Source organism: Coenobita brevimanus, chromosome 67, assembly GCF_032717465.1.
Source record: "Coenobita brevimanus isolate Jiangsu-jjx chromosome 67, ASM3271746v2, whole genome shotgun sequence".
In the NCBI taxonomy this organism is placed as follows: Eukaryota; Metazoa; Arthropoda; class Malacostraca; order Decapoda; family Coenobitidae; genus Coenobita; species Coenobita brevimanus.
In genome coordinates, this window is record NC_137020.1 from 12458684 (window position 1) to 12476710 (window position 18027).

The following is an 18027-nucleotide window of genomic DNA, read 5'->3' on the forward strand; positions in this document are numbered from 1 at the left end:
GAATGGAAGTGGAGGCGAATGTGCCTCCCCTCCATATATGCCGTGACCATCTGGCCTTGTCCTATGGACAAAGAACATATAGGAAAAGTAATATCGGCAATGTGGCCTGTACCCCCGTGTCAATACCACCACCTTCTGCGGGGGGTGCATTGTCCACTTGCCATTCGCCTCCACTTACTGACTCAGGAGCTTGGTGTGGACCTCAGTGACTTTGACAAGTTGATGTAAAAAAATATAGCACTTTGGGAGCCACCCAGCTTTACCGTTGACATAATATGGCTCCCAGCACCAAAGGCCAAGGCGCCGGAGGCGGAGGTCCACCACTTGTTTTGTAACATCATCGTGCGTCACTTGAGGTCCCACCAATTGTACACCAACGGTTGTAAGTCGAGTGAATGTGTGGGTGCAAGTGTATGGTCGACCGAATGTGCCCTCATACATCTGTGTTTACCTCCGAACTTTTTGCTATTGACAAAGCCATAGACTCTGCTCTCAATTCTAGGTATGACTCATTTGTCATATTTTCAGATTCAACATCAGCCCTTCAGGCAATTGCTTCTTGCACTACGGATTCTAATGAGATCCAGGGCCGCATTGTTAATAAACTGCATTCATGCAACAAGTCCTTCATACTGATCTGGGTGCCTAGTCATTGTCGTATCTACAGCAATGAGCAGGCTGACTTACTTGCAAAGTCGGCTGTAGAGCTCGAGGAGACTTGGGACGTTCCTCGTGATCTATGGTCGAGTCTCTCTCTCTCGGAAAGAAATCAATAAATCTTCTGTGGCAAGGTCAGTGGACCAGACTAAATATTCCAACATGCAAGCCATACCTGGGCGACTGGGACACTGCCAACCGTCCCAGTCACCTGGAAGAAAAAGTTTTGGCTCATTTGCGGTTTAATGCCACCATCCTAACGCACATGAAACCTTATATGGAAAGACGATTCCCACCGCACTGTGACATCTATGATGCGGTGTTATCTATCAGTCATATCATCCTGCGTTGTCGGCGATTTATTCGTGAAAGGGCTTCACTTATAAATTACTGCGGCGCAGCAGATGTCCCCTTCACCCTTTCCACCATCCTAGGTGATGGGGACATTGTTATGACTAATAAATTGATGGCTTTCTTGAGAGAGACCGGACTGATCAGAGTGATGTGACTTTTTTACCGTATGGATATGGTTTCTATCGACTGTAAATATGTATATAGTGTACTATTAATTAGGGTTGACAGTTGACATATTTGAAATAGTTCTTCCTTCCCACTGATGTATTTCTAATATTGATTTCTCCTACATTAAACCCGGTTCCTCGCCTGACAGTCACCAGCTGATGAGTGCAAGTGTGCAATATAGAACGGTATTGGGCACTTGCAGTCGATGGTGGTCGGTTGGGCGAGGTCCTTCACGTTTTGTACATATTACGTAAATATATTATACAATCTTGTTTAAGTTATTCTAATTAGGGCCGACAGCTGACGTATATGGAAATGTTCCTGACTCGTCTGGTTCCCTTTCATATATTAATGTTCCCTATATTAGGTTGTGCCTCGACTGACGGTCACCAGGTGATGAGTGCAGGTATGTAATGTAGAAAGGCATTACATATCTGCAGTCGATGGTGTTCTCTTGGTCGAGGCTTTTTTACCATTATTATAGGTCTAGGTATTTGTCTCTTAGGATTTAGTATAGGTTAGCGATTTGTCTGTTAGGTGATTAGTTTTAGGGTATTTAGATTAGGTATTTTTGTTTATGAATAATGTAAGGTCAAAAAATATTAAAAAAAAAAATAATAAAAATAAAAATACAAAAAACAAATAAAATAAAAATTATTATATATATATATATACTGTATATATATATATATATATATATATATATATATATATATATGCAATAGATTCACCATGGGGGAAGCGTAGTCTCAATATGAAGATAAACACCAACGTAATCAGGAACATCTTTAATAAATTGGTGACGTTTTGACAACTCGTTTGTCATTTTCAAACCTATAGAAAATACAATAAAATCAAAGTAAACACCATGTCTATGATAAAAATACGAAAACTAAAGTAAAAAACCAAAGTAAAACACCATGTCTAATAAAATACAAGTGAAGAATTATTATGATAAGATGAGGAAATGAATTATACATAGCTAACGTTGGTGGGATGCTACTAAGTACAAGGAAAATTTAAACAGAAATACATGTAATAAGACAATACATAAGTCAAACCTTAAAAACAGAGAAGGGGCGTGGAGCAGTCATGTGTGCCCAGTGTGGGCTGTAGGTGGTGAGTGAGGAGTGATTCAGCCAGGAGGCGTGTTACCTCGTCACGACAAGCGTGATTTTTCTGTTGTCCACGCTTGTCGTGACGAGGTAACACGTCTCCTATATATATATATATATATATATATATATATATATATATATATATATATATATATATAATGCCATATATATATATATATATATATATATATATATATATATATATATATATATATATATATATATATATATATATATATATATAATGCCAGACGCCTCAATACCTCAATATATACATATATATATATATATATATATATATATATATATATATATATATATATAAATAAAATGCCAGACGCCTCAATACCGTTTGGGGTGGCCACAAACAAATCGCCTCCAAGTCGACCTGTCCCCTGCCATTTCACTGCCCTGCTCCCAACTCACACCCCCCTCTCTCATATACCTCTCCACCCCATCCCTCCATCTCATCCTCGGCCTCCCCCTCCCTCTTCCCCCCTCCAACTCACTCACATACACTCTCTTCGTCAGTCTTTCACCCTCCGTCCTCTCCACATGGCCAAACCACCTCAGTGTGTTCCTCATAACGCTTCCTATCACATCCACATCCACACCACAACGCTCCTTTATATCCTCATTCGTCAGCCTGTCTCTCCACGTGACTCCACAGGCTCCTCTTAAATAACTCATTTCCACTGCTCTCACTCTTGACTTGTGTCCTTCCAACAATGTCCAAGCTTCGCTTCCGTACGTTAGAGTTGGTATCACAATACTGTCATGTAGTAACTTTTTCACTTCCATGCTCACTTCCCTGTTTCTTATCACTGCTTTCAAAGAACCAGCAACTTTTCTTCCCTGCTGTACCCTTTCAAGCACTTCACCCTCCAAACCTCCATCCTTACTCATCACACTACCCAAGTATTTTTATATATATATATGGCCTTAATGTCCATGAGCTTTGGCCCCAGTGGTCGATAGCCCGGAAAGAAAAAAGAAAAAAAAAAGACAAGTGCCAGACTGCCGCTTCTCTTGAACATTGCAGTTTGGTGTCGAACTCTCATCCTTCCCCCCCTCTCCTCTCCCTCGTGCAATAAGTCCTCATATTCGGAAGTTAAAAAATTCATATTATCCCCTGATCCTTCTTGTACTGATTAACCAGACCGCCGCTTCTCTTCAACATTGCTGATCGTCTGTTTCAAGCCTCTGCCAACTCCTCACACAATTACACCCCATCCCCTTTTACCTAGTTCACGTAGCTTAAGTAAGGAATATATCGGCTGGTCCATTTTGATTACAATCCACTTGACAACTCTTCATATAATTTCTGAATATGATTCTTGAGTTAAACAAGTTTAATCTGGAGATAATATCTTGGTACATTTTGAATCTTTCCGCTAGTCCCACTGTGACCACGGGATTAATATATTCACGTGTATCATTATTCTTTGAGTCTTCCCGCGAGTCCAACTGTAACCACGGGATTAATATATTCATGTATCAGTATTTTTCGATTCTTCCCACGAGTCCAACTGTGAACACGGGGTTAGTATATCCAAGTTCATCCGTATTCTTTTAATTTTCCCGCGAGTCCAATTGTGACCACGGGATGTGTGTATCTGTGTTCTTTCAATATTAACTTAGTGTAACAACTGATATGAAACTTAATCATAGTCCTGGCTGAGATTCGATCCCGGGCCCTCGCGCTTGATACGCGCGCACGTTACCACTGAGCCAAAGAGAGGATCCCCTCATTGCCTCTAGGCAACGCGGGCTTTTATACACCCCATTACATTAACTTGAAAATATTTAAATCTCCAGTGATGTAGATCCTCATTATCATCTCATTTGGGTTTATTCACAGTGAAGAGTAATTTGTCTCAGTTCTTAATGCTTGGTAAACTTAAGTTAAGTCATTACGAGTTTTGAACTTTGTTATCCTCTAAGGAGTGGTATGGTACAGACGGGATTGAGTGGCCCGCAAAGTGTGCTTAATATATAACGGCTCACGCACTCGTCAAAAGTTTCACGTTACCACATTTCCCATAAACCCTCTAATAAGATCACGCTACCCATTATCCATAAACCCTCTAATAAGATCTTGCTACCCATTATCCATAAACCCTCTAATAAGATCACGCTACCCATTTTCCATAAACCCTCTAATAAGATCACGCTACCCATTTTCCATAATGTCAAAAATTTCCTAGCATTACTCTGGTGGTTTTCTATTATTTCCTTTATTTCACTGGGGTCATTTATTGATGACTAAAATATTCCGTCATTACACAGTAACAGTGAAATGGAAGAGGTGGTAGTGAAGTTAGATTTGAATGAATTATGGACGGACCAGAATATTTTGTTATCATTTGGGTTGTTTAGTAGATTGTTAATTTGTCTATGAAGAAAGTTTGATTTAGAAAGATTGATAATTGTTTTGACATGATTTAGAGTGTGGAAAAAGAGTTTCTTGTACCACTTGATAGAACGACTAATGCTCTTCACACTACCAATCTGCACGTCACTTTTATCAACCAAGTGCATGTTATGATTGAAGTCTGTGACTGCATTTGGCCTTCGAATACACTAGCTTGTCGCATGATCAACTTTCCCTGTGTTGACGAGAGCACCTGTGTGCACCGTTGATAGCATGTGCACATCACGCTTGTCTCGCCATCGCAGGGAAAGGAGATCAATGCTACATTGCAACAGCACTGTGCTTTGCTCCTCACGGAAGCGTGGCATATCACGTCTACTTGGCCGCACTGTGCCACGGGAACCAATGCCTCGTGATAGCAGGTGCATTGCTAAATCAGGAGACGTGTACCAATTATCTGTGAAGAGTATATGTCTACCCACATAATCTTCCATCAGTTGCTTCACAACTGTACCAGAAATGTCAAGATGATCATGATGGGGAATAACGGTGTTTGCCCCGCTGTATATCTAGGACAACACCCGTATCACAATCACACAGCACAAGTATCTTGATGCCAAAACGATGATTAGATGGAATGTAATACCTGAAAGATATACGCCCCCAGAACAACATCAACAACTCGTCAATCACAGTCTTTTGAAAAGCTCCAAAATAGTATTTGAATTTGCCTTTGACGTTTTCCAAAACAATTCTGATCTTTCGCAAACTGTCTTTTGGGTTCGAGGTTGTGTTGTCGGAGATATGAAGGAACCGTAGGATGTTCTGGTATGTGTTTCGTGCCATGTACTTGCTGAATGCATCGACCGTGTCAAGACATCGGTGGTCCGGTAGTCAACAAATGCATGTTTCTTTACCAAGGACATCAACATCGTCAGTGCCATGAACACATACAAGGTTGGCACTGTCACGTTCGTCCCATGTCTTGTCTTATACGTTTCTTCCTGTGCCACGTCTGCCGCCGTATGATGAAAAAAAACGGTTGGTCTCTGTGGCAATTATTGTCATGAGTTGCTCGTCAAAGAAGAGGAGGAAAAAACTCATGATAGAGCTCGTCGCCATCAGCCCTGTCGTGTGCCTAACACCAGAGATCGTGTTGTCAAAGGCAAAAGTCCTTGGTCTGAACTATTGCGTTTCCTTCCATCCTTAGGCTGCTTGGAAAGGGGACACCTGCACTCCCGGCTGCTGCCTGGTCTGCCTCCCACTTTGTTATACAGTCCTCCAGACCTTACATGCACACCGAGGCACTGACTTCACCCCAGGCTCAGAGGATGATGTCCCCGGTGCATGACGTGGTAGTGAGGGGGCACGTGAGGTTAAGGGAAGTGGTGAGATGGCACATGAGGCTGAGGGAAGTGGTGAGACGGAATATAAAGTGGCGGGAAGTGGTGGCACGAGGGAGGCCGTGCAGGCTGAGTGCACCTGCACTCTCGCTTCATCGTCCTCTGCGCCACTCCTCTCCTTAGCTTTCTTTCCTCTCAGAAAGAGCTCTTTGGCAACCATTTTCCGCCTTCTTGGTGGAGGTGCAGCTCTCTCACGATGTAGTGGAGTAGCAACGTCGCCCTCAGAGGAATCGTTGCTGTCGTCCTCTTCTTCAGGAGATGTTTTGTACCACTCTTCGCCGCTGTCTTCGCTGCTTCATTCCTCCCTGCTATTGTGGCCATCTTCTGACTCAGTCTGGTCTGTATCATTCTCCCCACTCTTGGGGAACAGTTTAGACTTGATTTCAGGGCTAGTTAGTTCCTTACATGTGCACAGAGTGCGGTGGTGAGAGGGGGTCAAGGTAGGGCCAGGTGCAATATCTTGACGTCCACTCATCATAGCAGCGTGCACTAAACTGATGGATATGGTGTCTGGGAGTGTAGTAAAGGTCAGTCTCAATATGTTCAGAACGTTCGTTCACTTCCCCAAAATTTTCGCTGTTTTCTAAAAGCCATGCTCGAATGAAGCCAGCTTCCATGCTACGGCCAAGTGTCATTTGACGTCGGCAGCCACAGAGGGGTTAATAAAGTCTAACTATCTATCTATCTATAGCCCGACGCCCTAATCCCGCAAAGGGTGGCCGCAGACAAAACGCCTCCAAGTCACTCTGTCACCCACCATTTGACTCCCCTCCCCCCAACTCACCCCCCCCTCCCTCATATACCTCTCAACTCCATCCCTCCACCTCATCCTCGGTCTACCCCTCCCTCTCCCTCCCTCCACCTCACCTACATACACCCTCTTAGTCAGTCTTTCATTCTCCATTCTCTCCACATGTCCAAACCACCTCAGTGTATTTCTCCTAATCTTTTCAACCACATCCACATCTACCCCACAACGTTCCTTCACTTCTTCATTCGTCAACCTGTCCCTCCACGTCACTCCACATGCTCCTCTCAAGTAACTCATTTCCATTGCTCTCACTCTTGACTTGTTCCCCTCTTGCAAGGTCCACGCCTCGCTTCCATACGTCAGGGTAGGGATCACAATACCATCATGCAGTGACTTCTTAACTTCCATACTCACCTCCCTATTTCTCATCACTGCTTTCAGTGTACCAACAACCTTTCTTCCCTGCTGTACCCTTTCACGTACTTCATCCCCCAAAGTTCCATCCTTACTCATCACACTACCCAAATACTTGAATGCACTCACATTCTCCATATCCTCGCCATCCAACCTCACTGCACACTCTGTGACTTCATTTCTCTCAAACACCATAACTTTACTTTTGTTTACATTAACTTTCAGCTTCCTCCTCCTACACACTGTCCCAAATTCATTCACCAGACGCTGCTTATAATTTATAAAGGGCTTGAACACTGCCCTCCGTGGACCAAAGTGGTGAACCCCGCTGATCCACTATAAGTTATATTACAAAATATCTACATCGCATTCTGACATACCATAATACATAGTTTACCTTGTATCCTTATTCCCTGGATTATTATCTGCAAAATATGTGACATTGCAATGCTGCTGATTTTTGCTGGTGGTCAGTCTTTTGAATTTGAAGTACAGTATTTATTGTTGTACAAAGTATACAGAGTACTTGCACTTTATTATTTTGAGTCAGTCTATATCATTTTAATGTTATGAAAAGATTTTGAGTGCAGTACTCATGCCATCCATACTGGCATCAGTATCGTTTTTCCAAGTGATTCGTAATGTAACATTGATAATTACGACACTCCTAAACCTCGAATCGTTCTCACACACTCACTCATTTATTCACACATTCTCATGATAGAGGCATAAAATAAACTACGAATCAAAACTGATCCTTATTACATGACCACAAATGGGTCTATATGGTATGTCAGTAGGTGGTAACTCTGCTGGATGCCTCTCTCTCTCTCTCTGGGGGGCACAGTAGCACAGTGGTAGCGCGCTGAGCTTGTGATCGGGAGGTCGCAAGTTCGAGCCTCGCCCGGGCTACCGTTGCCGGGAGGGGTAGCTCCCTCCTGTAACCCCAGCGGGGCTATATGGCCTTAGTTGCCTAGCTCGGGAAATTCATTTCTCCATTTCTCTCTCTCTCTCTCTCTCTCTCTCTCTCTCTCTCTCTGTGGAATGTTAGAGCTACAGTTTAAATTAACGAAAATACTTTGCTACAGTATTTCTTCTCTGAAACTTAAAATCAAGTAAATTAACCATATTCTTCATTACTGCCTGCATATTTGGCCATTCAAATAATACTGACACCCGTTTCCTATGAGTATAACACACAAAATCAGATGCGATGTTGATCGTTAGGTTGCCAGGGCACGATAATGAAACCTTCAGACTCATTGGCTGCTACTAGAGTAGGGAAAATATTTTTCCCCAGAGCAGGTATCTGTTCCACTCTTTACCTTTTGAGACAGTTGTCCCTGTTGAATACAGAGAAAAAAACCAGAGAACTTTTGTTACTATTATGAGTGGTTTAACCCATAGATTTAGCTCTTGTTCTCATTAATAATTCTAATTATCAATAAATTAAGTGTCACTACGTTTAACCTTTCTGGACAACTATATTGTAAGTACGTGTGAATACTTAGGAAGTTTCCCTTTGCCATGACTGCGCCTGCATGGTAGGATCACGTGGTATTCTGACAGGAAAATGGAGGAAGGTCTATCATATTTTGGTATAGATAAAGTGAGTACATTAAATCCTCGATATAACGAATTATTTGGGGGGAGGGGTGGGTCGTTATAGCTAAAAGTTTGCTATATCTGATGGTCATTATTAACCAAGGGATTACCGACCCAAGGTTGCTATATCCTTAGAGTCGTTTGGTCCTATGTGTGCAACCACAACTTACTCTATGAAGTTTCCCATGGAGAATTCAACGATTTATGTAGTTATGCAGTACATGTACAGTAAATAACATACTGTATGAAGTTGTACATACAAATACAATGCCCATAATGTAATGTACTACTGTTACAGCACACATACCATGCCAGGGAGCGAACTTCCGCCAGATATAGCGACCCTTGGTTGCTAAATCCAGTGAAGTTCGCTCTGGCAATGGTGGGTCATTATATCCTAAGTTTGCTATAAAAGGTTTCGTTATATCGAGAATTTACTGTATTTGGCTTTATCTTGAAAAAAAAAAAAAAAAATAGCTTAAGCTGGATTTTCCTTGTAAATTTCATCAAGTAATTCACTATATTTAGGAAAATGTAATTAAATAAAATTAGGCATCTCTGAATCCTATGAGGGGAGAGAGATTCACCACTTATGATTCGGTTCCTCAAGCTCGTTCGAACTGCACATTGTAAAAACAAGCACCAAGGATCCTCGGAAAGACCCAGGCAAACCGTCCGAGACCTCAAGCCACCTTTATGATTTGGCCAAATATGAGGAACTAGCTAGGATATAAGGAGATAATTACTGGTGAGATAGAATATTAATTGTACCCTAATTTCCTAAGAGGCTTCTAGTATTTAAATTTAATATTTGTTGTTGTTAGACTAACACTCGTTAGAAAAGGGTGCAAAAAATTTCTGACAGCAGGCTAGTGATGGTGGTGGTTTTTGTAGTGGCACAGAGAGAGAGAGAGAGAGAGAGGGAGAGAGGCAAATCCTAATAATCTTTCTCTCTTTCAGTGTTTCTTTGGTCGCAACCAGACGTGTGACAGTCAAGGTTCCTTTTTTCCTGTACTCTCCATCAACGGTCTGTGCTACACCTACCGCCTCGGTCAGTACCTCCTTGTTTGCGACTTATTCTCTGCAATTTGTACCCTCTTCTTCCTAAGCAATAACAACGTAATCCTCTCACGCATGCTAAGTTTTGGTAAGTATTCTGGCTCACGATTTTATTCCACCCCGTTCTTTGCCGCCACCCCCCCCCCCATGCGCCTATGAAAACAAGCATTCTCGCCTTACTTTTGCCACCCAACCATATATATGTTGCCATAAAATCTACATCACCTTATTCACCGATGTTTGTTCTAGCCGATAAGCAAAAAAAAAAAAAAAAAAAAGTACAGAAAAGTACAAATAAAAGTACATTTGGCCGGTGTGAATAAACATTCTGGAACATCACTCTCACGTCCCAACATCATAGCTTGGATGTTTTCTATCATACAAAAAAAAAAATGTTAGTATATGTTTAGAAACAGAATTTCATCAGCTTTCTAATAAGCTCTGCTGCTTTTTTAATACGATTTTTAGTCTTCGAGAAAATAGCTAAAAACTAAACCACACTGAGGTGGTTTGGCCATGTGGAGAGGATGGAGGGTGAAAGACTGACGAAGAGAGTGTATGTGAGTGAGGTGGAGGGGGGAAGAGGGAGGGGGAGGCCGAGGATGAGATGTAGGGATGGGGTGGAGAGGTATATGAGAGAGGGGTGTGTGAGTTGGAAGCAGGGCAGTGAAATGGCGGGGGACAGGGCGACGTGGAGGCGATTTGTTTGTGGCCACCCCAAACGGGATTGAGGCGTCTGGCAATAGATAGATAGATAGATAGATAAAAGTAATTTCCTACAGGTAACTGATATTTTCCTCAGGGAGCTCTAGAGCAAAAGTTTTCTCACAGAGGTTATGTTTTTATTTCAAAGTCTTGTGTAAAACTTCATGGACTCACAGATTTTTCATGCACCTCACAGTTTCTGAGTAAAGCGCAAAAAACTACTGGGTACCCATGCCCGTGCTGCACTTTCGTCATGCACCCACAGTAACTGTTATATTCCTGCCTATGTAACAACGATTTTTTATCAAAGATATTACATTGCTATTTCATGTACATGCGTAGAATTTTATGCACTTTATCATGGTTCTTTCAGGAAATCGATATGTCCAATATTTTTCGAGTAAATGGACGACATAAGTAGAATACTCCTCCTCACCTGCAAGCGAGATAAAAACACTCTCTTCCCCTGCCTCACCCACACCTACAAATTTTCGCTCGCTAGGTTTTATTTATTTATTTACTTTTTATTCAAAGTTTACACATAAAATATCATAAGCTTGTTGAAAGTGCTCTTAGAAACTTGACATGACCACTAATCTTATTTTCCTGGCACTGATACTGAAGCTGAACTTTCTTCCATCTCATGTGTGTATATATAAAAACAATACTTATTTGTGTTAAAAATATAGAAATATAGAAATAGGTCAATATACAAATCAGCAATATATGATAACTCACTTCCTCCAGAGGTGTTGGGCTGCCGGCAGGACCTTGAAGGCTTTGAAGATGAGGAGTTATGTAGTGTGTGTGTGTGTGTGTGTGTGTGTGTGTGTGTGTGTGTGTGTGTGGCGTATTTCTTCTCTCCTCCTTGCGCTACGTTTCCCTAACACATGCAATGCACACAATAGATTTCTCCATGAACATTCGCTGCACAACATACGTATGTATAAGTGGTTGTGTTGCGTATTTGTTGTCTCTGATCCTTATGCTAGGTTTGCGCTAGTCAGTCAATGCACGCAAAATTTCTCAGTGAACACTCACAGGATTATTTTATACATATATTTCACACTAAACCATATGCAATACAACACTGTCTGAGATTGGTACAATATCTTTTCACTAAAGTCTGTGGTTGTGTCGCATATTCGTTGTCTCTGATCCTTTCTCTAGGTGTGTGCTAGGTCAGTCAATGCACACAATATTTCTCAATGAACTCTTGCTGCACTATTTTATACATACATTTCACACTAAACAATATGCAATATAAAACACTATTGCAATGATTCCATCCCAACCTCCTCTATTACTCCCTTCCCGACTCTACAATATGGTGTGTGTGACCGCCTGTTTCCTTAGCAACTATAGCGTATCTCTATGGCGTACATAACACTTGTTAAGGTAGGTCAGTTATCTCACTAATCAAGGCATTATATGTTTCACACAATATAAGTATTGGCTCCACTATAAAGGAAAATACTCACATCATTTACGGGCAGGGTGAAGCAGAATGGCAAACCCTGATATAACAAATCTGAGTCCTGCCTCTAGGCCTAATGGCTTATAATGGGCCCTAATGCTTTACAAACAATATGTTCATTGACACAATCACCTTACAATGTAGTTAAAAACACTGTACAATCACAATATTTCGTTAATGGCTTCTGCCTTGGGCGGGAGGGGGAAAATGGAGGATTTAACCCGCGGCGTCCCGGGGACGTACTTCCACGTCCTCACGTTTTGTCACAGCTAATCCCGGGGACGTACTTCAACGTCCTGCAATTGCAAGGTTCATAATTTCCACAATTTTCAATTTTCGCGAGTCATTTTTGGTACGTATACACGTGACACCTTCCTCAACAAGATGCCAGGCAGAGACAATGCCTTACCCAGCATGACCTCCTCCCCCCCTGCACGCCATTGTCTCAGCAATTCACCTGTTATCAGTGACCTGGCCAGTATAGCCATGTCATGCCACGGTACGAAATTCAGGGCCAGAGTGATTCCCCAATCAATGACAATGTGGAGGACAAACTTTACATAGCATTAGAGGAAGAAACAGTTAGAAATGATGATCAGGTAATGTGGCAAAAAAAGGTCAGGTATTAGTGAGTGAAACAATGCTTATAATGCCTATATTACTGCTTGAAAACCAATATACTCTTGTACTACATATAAATTCGTAACAGTAATTAAATAAATACCGTTTATGAGTGGTGTGAAATAGTTATCCTCCCATAGAACTCGTTTTCTTTGGTGCCAGCCTGATAGAAAACCCAGTAAGGTAAGGAGGCTCTCCTACCTGTAATGAGTATTTTAAACCTCAGGTGAGCGATTTCTCTATGAATTTTCGATGTTTCTCACCAAAAGCGAAAGTTTTAGCAAAAAAAAAAAAGGGTCGAAAAATGGTCAGGACTGGGGGGTACCAGTGGTCAAAAAGTGGTCGGGATGGGGCGGGTTAAAGGAACGACTGACACAGCGCTACCATTCAGTCCGGCTGGTTGTGAGGTACTGACGATTTCTGCTGTACCTTGTCTCATCAGAGCAGCCACAGTGTTGCCAAGTATTTGCTTTGGAGGCGAGACTGGCATGCTAGAACGCACCAAAATTTGATGCAAGTCGGCCTAAACCTTAATTTGGGGTAAATTTTTTTCTGCTTTTTCACGTGATTCGTGTCAATTTGTGTTTACCACGAAACATCCATGGGACGCGAATCGCATCTTCATACGCGGGAGGGTTAACCCCTACTCCTCAGATAACTGCAATAGATGTTTTGGATTCCCTGCCAGGGTTTGAATCTCAACCCATTTTCTGTGATGCCCAGTGTGAGGAGTAGGTATGTAGGCTGATTGACTAATTGAACAAAATTTAAAAAACAGTAAAAAAAAATGCATTGGGAGGAACATGAGCAATTATTTCTATTTCCACAAGTCCGATTCCCTTCCACCATGAGCAACTACCCAGCCCCTGCCACCTCCACCCATGCCTTGCCTGCATTTTTTTTTTTTTTTATAACAAGCTGTGATAGCGAAAATGGTATTGTTTACAATTTGTCTGTCTGTATGTATGTGTATCTGTTGTCTGTTAGCACGATTACTTTGCAACCACTCAAGATATGATCACAAAATTTTACAGGTGTGTAGTAGGAATGAAAATCTCCTACGAGTTCGAAATTGGTGAAAGTAGGTCAAGGCAAGGTCATATTCTGAGCTGTGCTAGATATGTATCGGCTCATGGCTGGTGTTATTCCCCCCTTGGAGGGGGGTCTCCATTTTTTCCGATATAACTAGTCTTCTCAAGGACAAGTACAGCAAGAAATGATTTGGCCACTGCGCATCTTTGTCGGGAACATATGAGACAGTTCGGCCAGTCAAACTAAAAAAATCATCAGAAAAGCCAAATTTTGACATTATGCCAACCTATACCTGACCAATTTTGAATTTGTCTCTCTGTAGTCTTGCTTTTATTTTTTCTTGGAGGGAACATTTTGGGGGGTTTAGCCTTTTGTTCCTTCTTTTCATATAAAAATAGTCATAAACTAATATAAACCAACAATCATACCTTATTTTGTTTGGGGGTGATGACGAAGGTGTGATGTTGACAAGTCATTTTCAAAGCACTCCATCCTTTGTTGCCAATATGGCTGTATGACCAGTTATACCCAAAGAAAAAAAAATGAGTACAGACACAGCTTGAGTAACCTCTTCAAAATTGCTTCCATTCATCATCACCTACCTCCACAATGCCTCCATATTAGCCACATTTTTGTCATCCAAGCTAACGGATCGGATTCGAAGCCATCTTTGGTGAAACCAAGCTGCGCTGTTTTTGTTGGCCAAAATGATACAAAGCCGGCCCAAGCATTTGTCATTGAAACCAAGACCGTCTTCGTATTCCACCCAAGCGTGGTCGGGAGCAGTCTTGGTGTAGCTTGGGGAGAGTGAGAATGGCCAGCAAAGACACGTAAATGATAAATATAATGAATTTAGCACTATGTACATAACATTAGGGTGCAGGTGGCTAATATTAGCGACATATAGAGCCAGTTCAGCACAAATAACGGCTACGTGTAAGTTGTATATTCGTCAGAAGATCTTTGGCGAACCCCTCTGTTTACTTTGCAATTGGCATGTAATTTTTCGGTTCTCCGTATCCTGGACAATTTTTGCGGACAGAAACTAAGCATCCCAAGACGCGCTTTGAATGCCAAGCTCCAGCTTGGACGACAAAAACACGGCTTTAGAAATCTGGTGACACTGCAATTTAAAATAGAGAACTGGAGAGTATTCTGATATTTAACCCACCACGTGCATGCCGACTTGGGACCTTCATGGCATCCCAGTGCCAGCCAAATTTCGACCTTTTTTTTTTTTTTTTTTTTTGCTAGATAGGTTAGGAATGATGAGGAAACATGGAGAACAACCATAAAAGTACTCAAAGAAGCCGAAAAGATGGATTATAAGGCTGATTCCTTCCCACTGAGCAGCTGAAATGTTCAGAGTAACGCCTGTAGACATCATCGGCCTCTGCCAAAACACAGCGAGTTGAGGTAGAAGATCTTTGTTTTCTTCATAAGTAAGTATCCCAAATGACCCAGGGACACTCTTGGAAGGTATACAGATGATGTGGGAACTGTCCCCAAGCATAATTATTTGCAGGGCACATTATGACTTTCGAGTGAGTGAGTGGCATTATTCTGATTATGTTTGTATTTTTGGATTTTCTAGTTTTCACATAAGTGTTTGCCCACACATATATATTTTACATTTGTACCTTTTTTTTCACACAACGAATTAATCTTGCACATTGTACTCAGTATGTGTGTGTTTTCTCGAACAGACAAGACACCTGACACAAGTTATATATGAAGTACTTACACTGCACTTATTATGAAATCATTTACACTAGTTTATGTATACATTACAGTTACTTATGAAATAACTTACACTAATTTATATCAAGATTACAGTAAAACTCATAGGAGTTTTTTTTGTCACACATAACACAGGTTTCAAACACTTAGAAGGGGAGGAGGGTGTGATATTCCTCAAAGCATTGAATTTGGCACAACCCCACATCACACTCCACACATTTGTACCTAGTGTCCTTCTGCTGGGTCTGTAGCCATGCTGTGCTGTGCTGACAGATGTGGCAACTGCATTGGGGACTCTTTTTCGTGCCTTGTGCGGTGATAAGTTTAGGGAAGTGGCGTTCGGTGAGTGGCAGGGGGTTGTCACCGCCATGTGGGTGTTGGCAAGGCCCACAGTCACCCCCATGGGTGCCAATCAGCTCCCTACACAGCTCTCTGATGAACTCCTCGAAGGTCTCACTAGTTCCCGTGGTGCTGGGGTGGAGGAGGTGGGCGTTCAGTGCCGTTTTATGCAGATGATGGAAGAAAAGTTTTTTGTACCACTTCATCGTGGGCCTGGCACAGTCCACACTTAAAATCATGGAGTCAGACTGATCCACTTGCCGCATGTTGATATTATAATCAGTTACCGCCTACAGCTTCCAAATGTGAACCCATCTCTTGCTGAGGTAGTCCACGGTCTTGGTGAGGTGCATCAGATGGGGTGAAAGGTCGATAACAGGTTCACTTTTCAATTGTGGTGCCAGGTTGTGGTGAGAATATTGCTTGCCTGGTAAAACACCACCTCCTTCCTTTGCAGTTACTGGACCACCTGCACCATGTGCTGCTGGGTTTTCTTTACTGTCACGCAGATACTTGTTTCATGCTGGTGCAAGTACCAAGTGAGAATCGGGCTAGTGTACCAGTTGTTCAGGTACAAGACGTGCCCACAGTGAAGTACTTCTGCATTATTGCCTTCACCACAGCCCCTGACAGTCTGACTGTTCTATTTTCCATAATGTCCGTCTGTGCCCCTGTGAACAGGACTATGTCCTGCACATACCTAGTCTTGCAGTCACATATGACGAAAATCTTGAACCCAAAGCAGTGTCTCTTGCTTTGGATGTACTGCTTGAAAGCAATGTTTCCCCTCCATAACACGAAACTCTCGTGTATGACCAGGTTTCTGTTGAGAGAGAAAGAGGCAGAGAACTGCGCCCTCAGATGATCAAACACGAGCCTAATCCTCCTCATCCTGTCAGTGATGCCAGTGTTGTTGGGGTCCTTAGCATCAAAATATGAAAGCGGCTTAGTATGTACTGGAACGCATTCCTCCCCATAACTCTTCCGAAGAAAGGTGTTGACAGAAGGGGGTCGACAGTCCAGTACAGCAACAGATGGTTTTTCTTGATCAGTCCCATCAGGAGAACGAAGGCCAGGAAGAGGTACAGTTCGTCACTCATTATGTCTGCTTCAAAGAGTCGTTTGTTGGGTGTCTGTGGGGTTGCATCATGGCAGAAGGCGGCATAGCTGTCAGAGAGGAGAACGATTCTCAAAATTAGCTCCATCATAGAAAAAATCCTGAAGAAATCAAATCTCCTTGAGGTGGGAGTCAGGTCTGGCACAGTACAACCTGCCGTATCACCACCTATGAAGGGATAAATGATGGGAACGAAATTGCTCCCATCCTCCTACTCCCACATGATTGCATCCCCTCCTTTGGTTCCACCTTCGTCATCAATGGGGCCACCTCTGTCGCCATTATCAGGATTGGGAGTAAATTCGGTAGTAGGTTGAGGAGGAGGTTGGGGAATAGAGTTTGCCTTCTCACTTTCCCCATGACTCTCACATTTCTTCCTTCCTCCTTTACCCCTTCCCTTTTATTTTACCTTTTGCTCGTTTCCCCACCATTTGAGTTTGTGGTGAGAAAGACCGGGGAGGGTGTGGGGAGGGGGCACAAGGAGGTTCAGGTGCACTGAAAGTGCTGGTTTTGGGAAAGGCAGTGTGGTGTGAGGCTGGAGGTGGTGGGTATCGTCGCTCGCCATGTGAAGAGAACAAGACAATAATCATCTTCTACTTTTTACTAAATAGTTCTTCCCCACTCCTGTAGGTTATCCTAAGTGATCCTACCCACAAAGGCAGCCAACGTTCACCTGAGGGGTCGGCCTCATATTCCTCATCACTAGAGGAATCGTCCATGGAGCGAAAGCTGAGTGGTGAGCTGAGAAATGGTGGTGGTGGTGGTGCAGGGTGAGATACAGCCATGCAGACAACCATATACCTCCTCTTTCTTGGGGATGGAATCTCATCCCTGCTGCTTGATTCCAACTTATGCTGGACATAGTCTTAATCAGCAACATCATAATCAATGGGAGAATCACTTTCTCCATCACAGGGGATGTTTAGGAGCTCGTCAATCTCGTGTTGGGGAATACTGCGATGCTCAATTGTGCTCACTCACTCACAAAGTGAGACTGAGTTGGTAGGGAACCTCATGGGAGGAGGAATGCAGAGATGACTCATAGCGGGAGTATCCCAAGCAAACATCTAGAGCTATAATTGAATATTTAAAT

At 42.5% G+C, this 18027-nt stretch overlaps 1 protein-coding gene across 1 annotated transcript in view; it reads left to right on the forward strand.

Moving 5' to 3' along the window:
• The window catches only part of LOC145405552 (uncharacterized), a 65702-nt gene that overhangs the window by 17366 nt on the left and 30309 nt on the right, over positions 1–18027 (forward strand). Inside the window, exons 4-8 of the mRNA XM_080276890.1 lie at positions 9805–9991; positions 15203–15282; positions 15730–15963; positions 16499–16579; positions 17565–17670. Of these exons, the coding sequence (XP_080133016.1) occupies positions 9805–9991; positions 15203–15282; positions 15730–15963; positions 16499–16579; positions 17565–17670 (688 nt within the window). The remainder of the gene's footprint in view (positions 1–9804; positions 9992–15202; positions 15283–15729; positions 15964–16498; positions 16580–17564; positions 17671–18027) is intronic.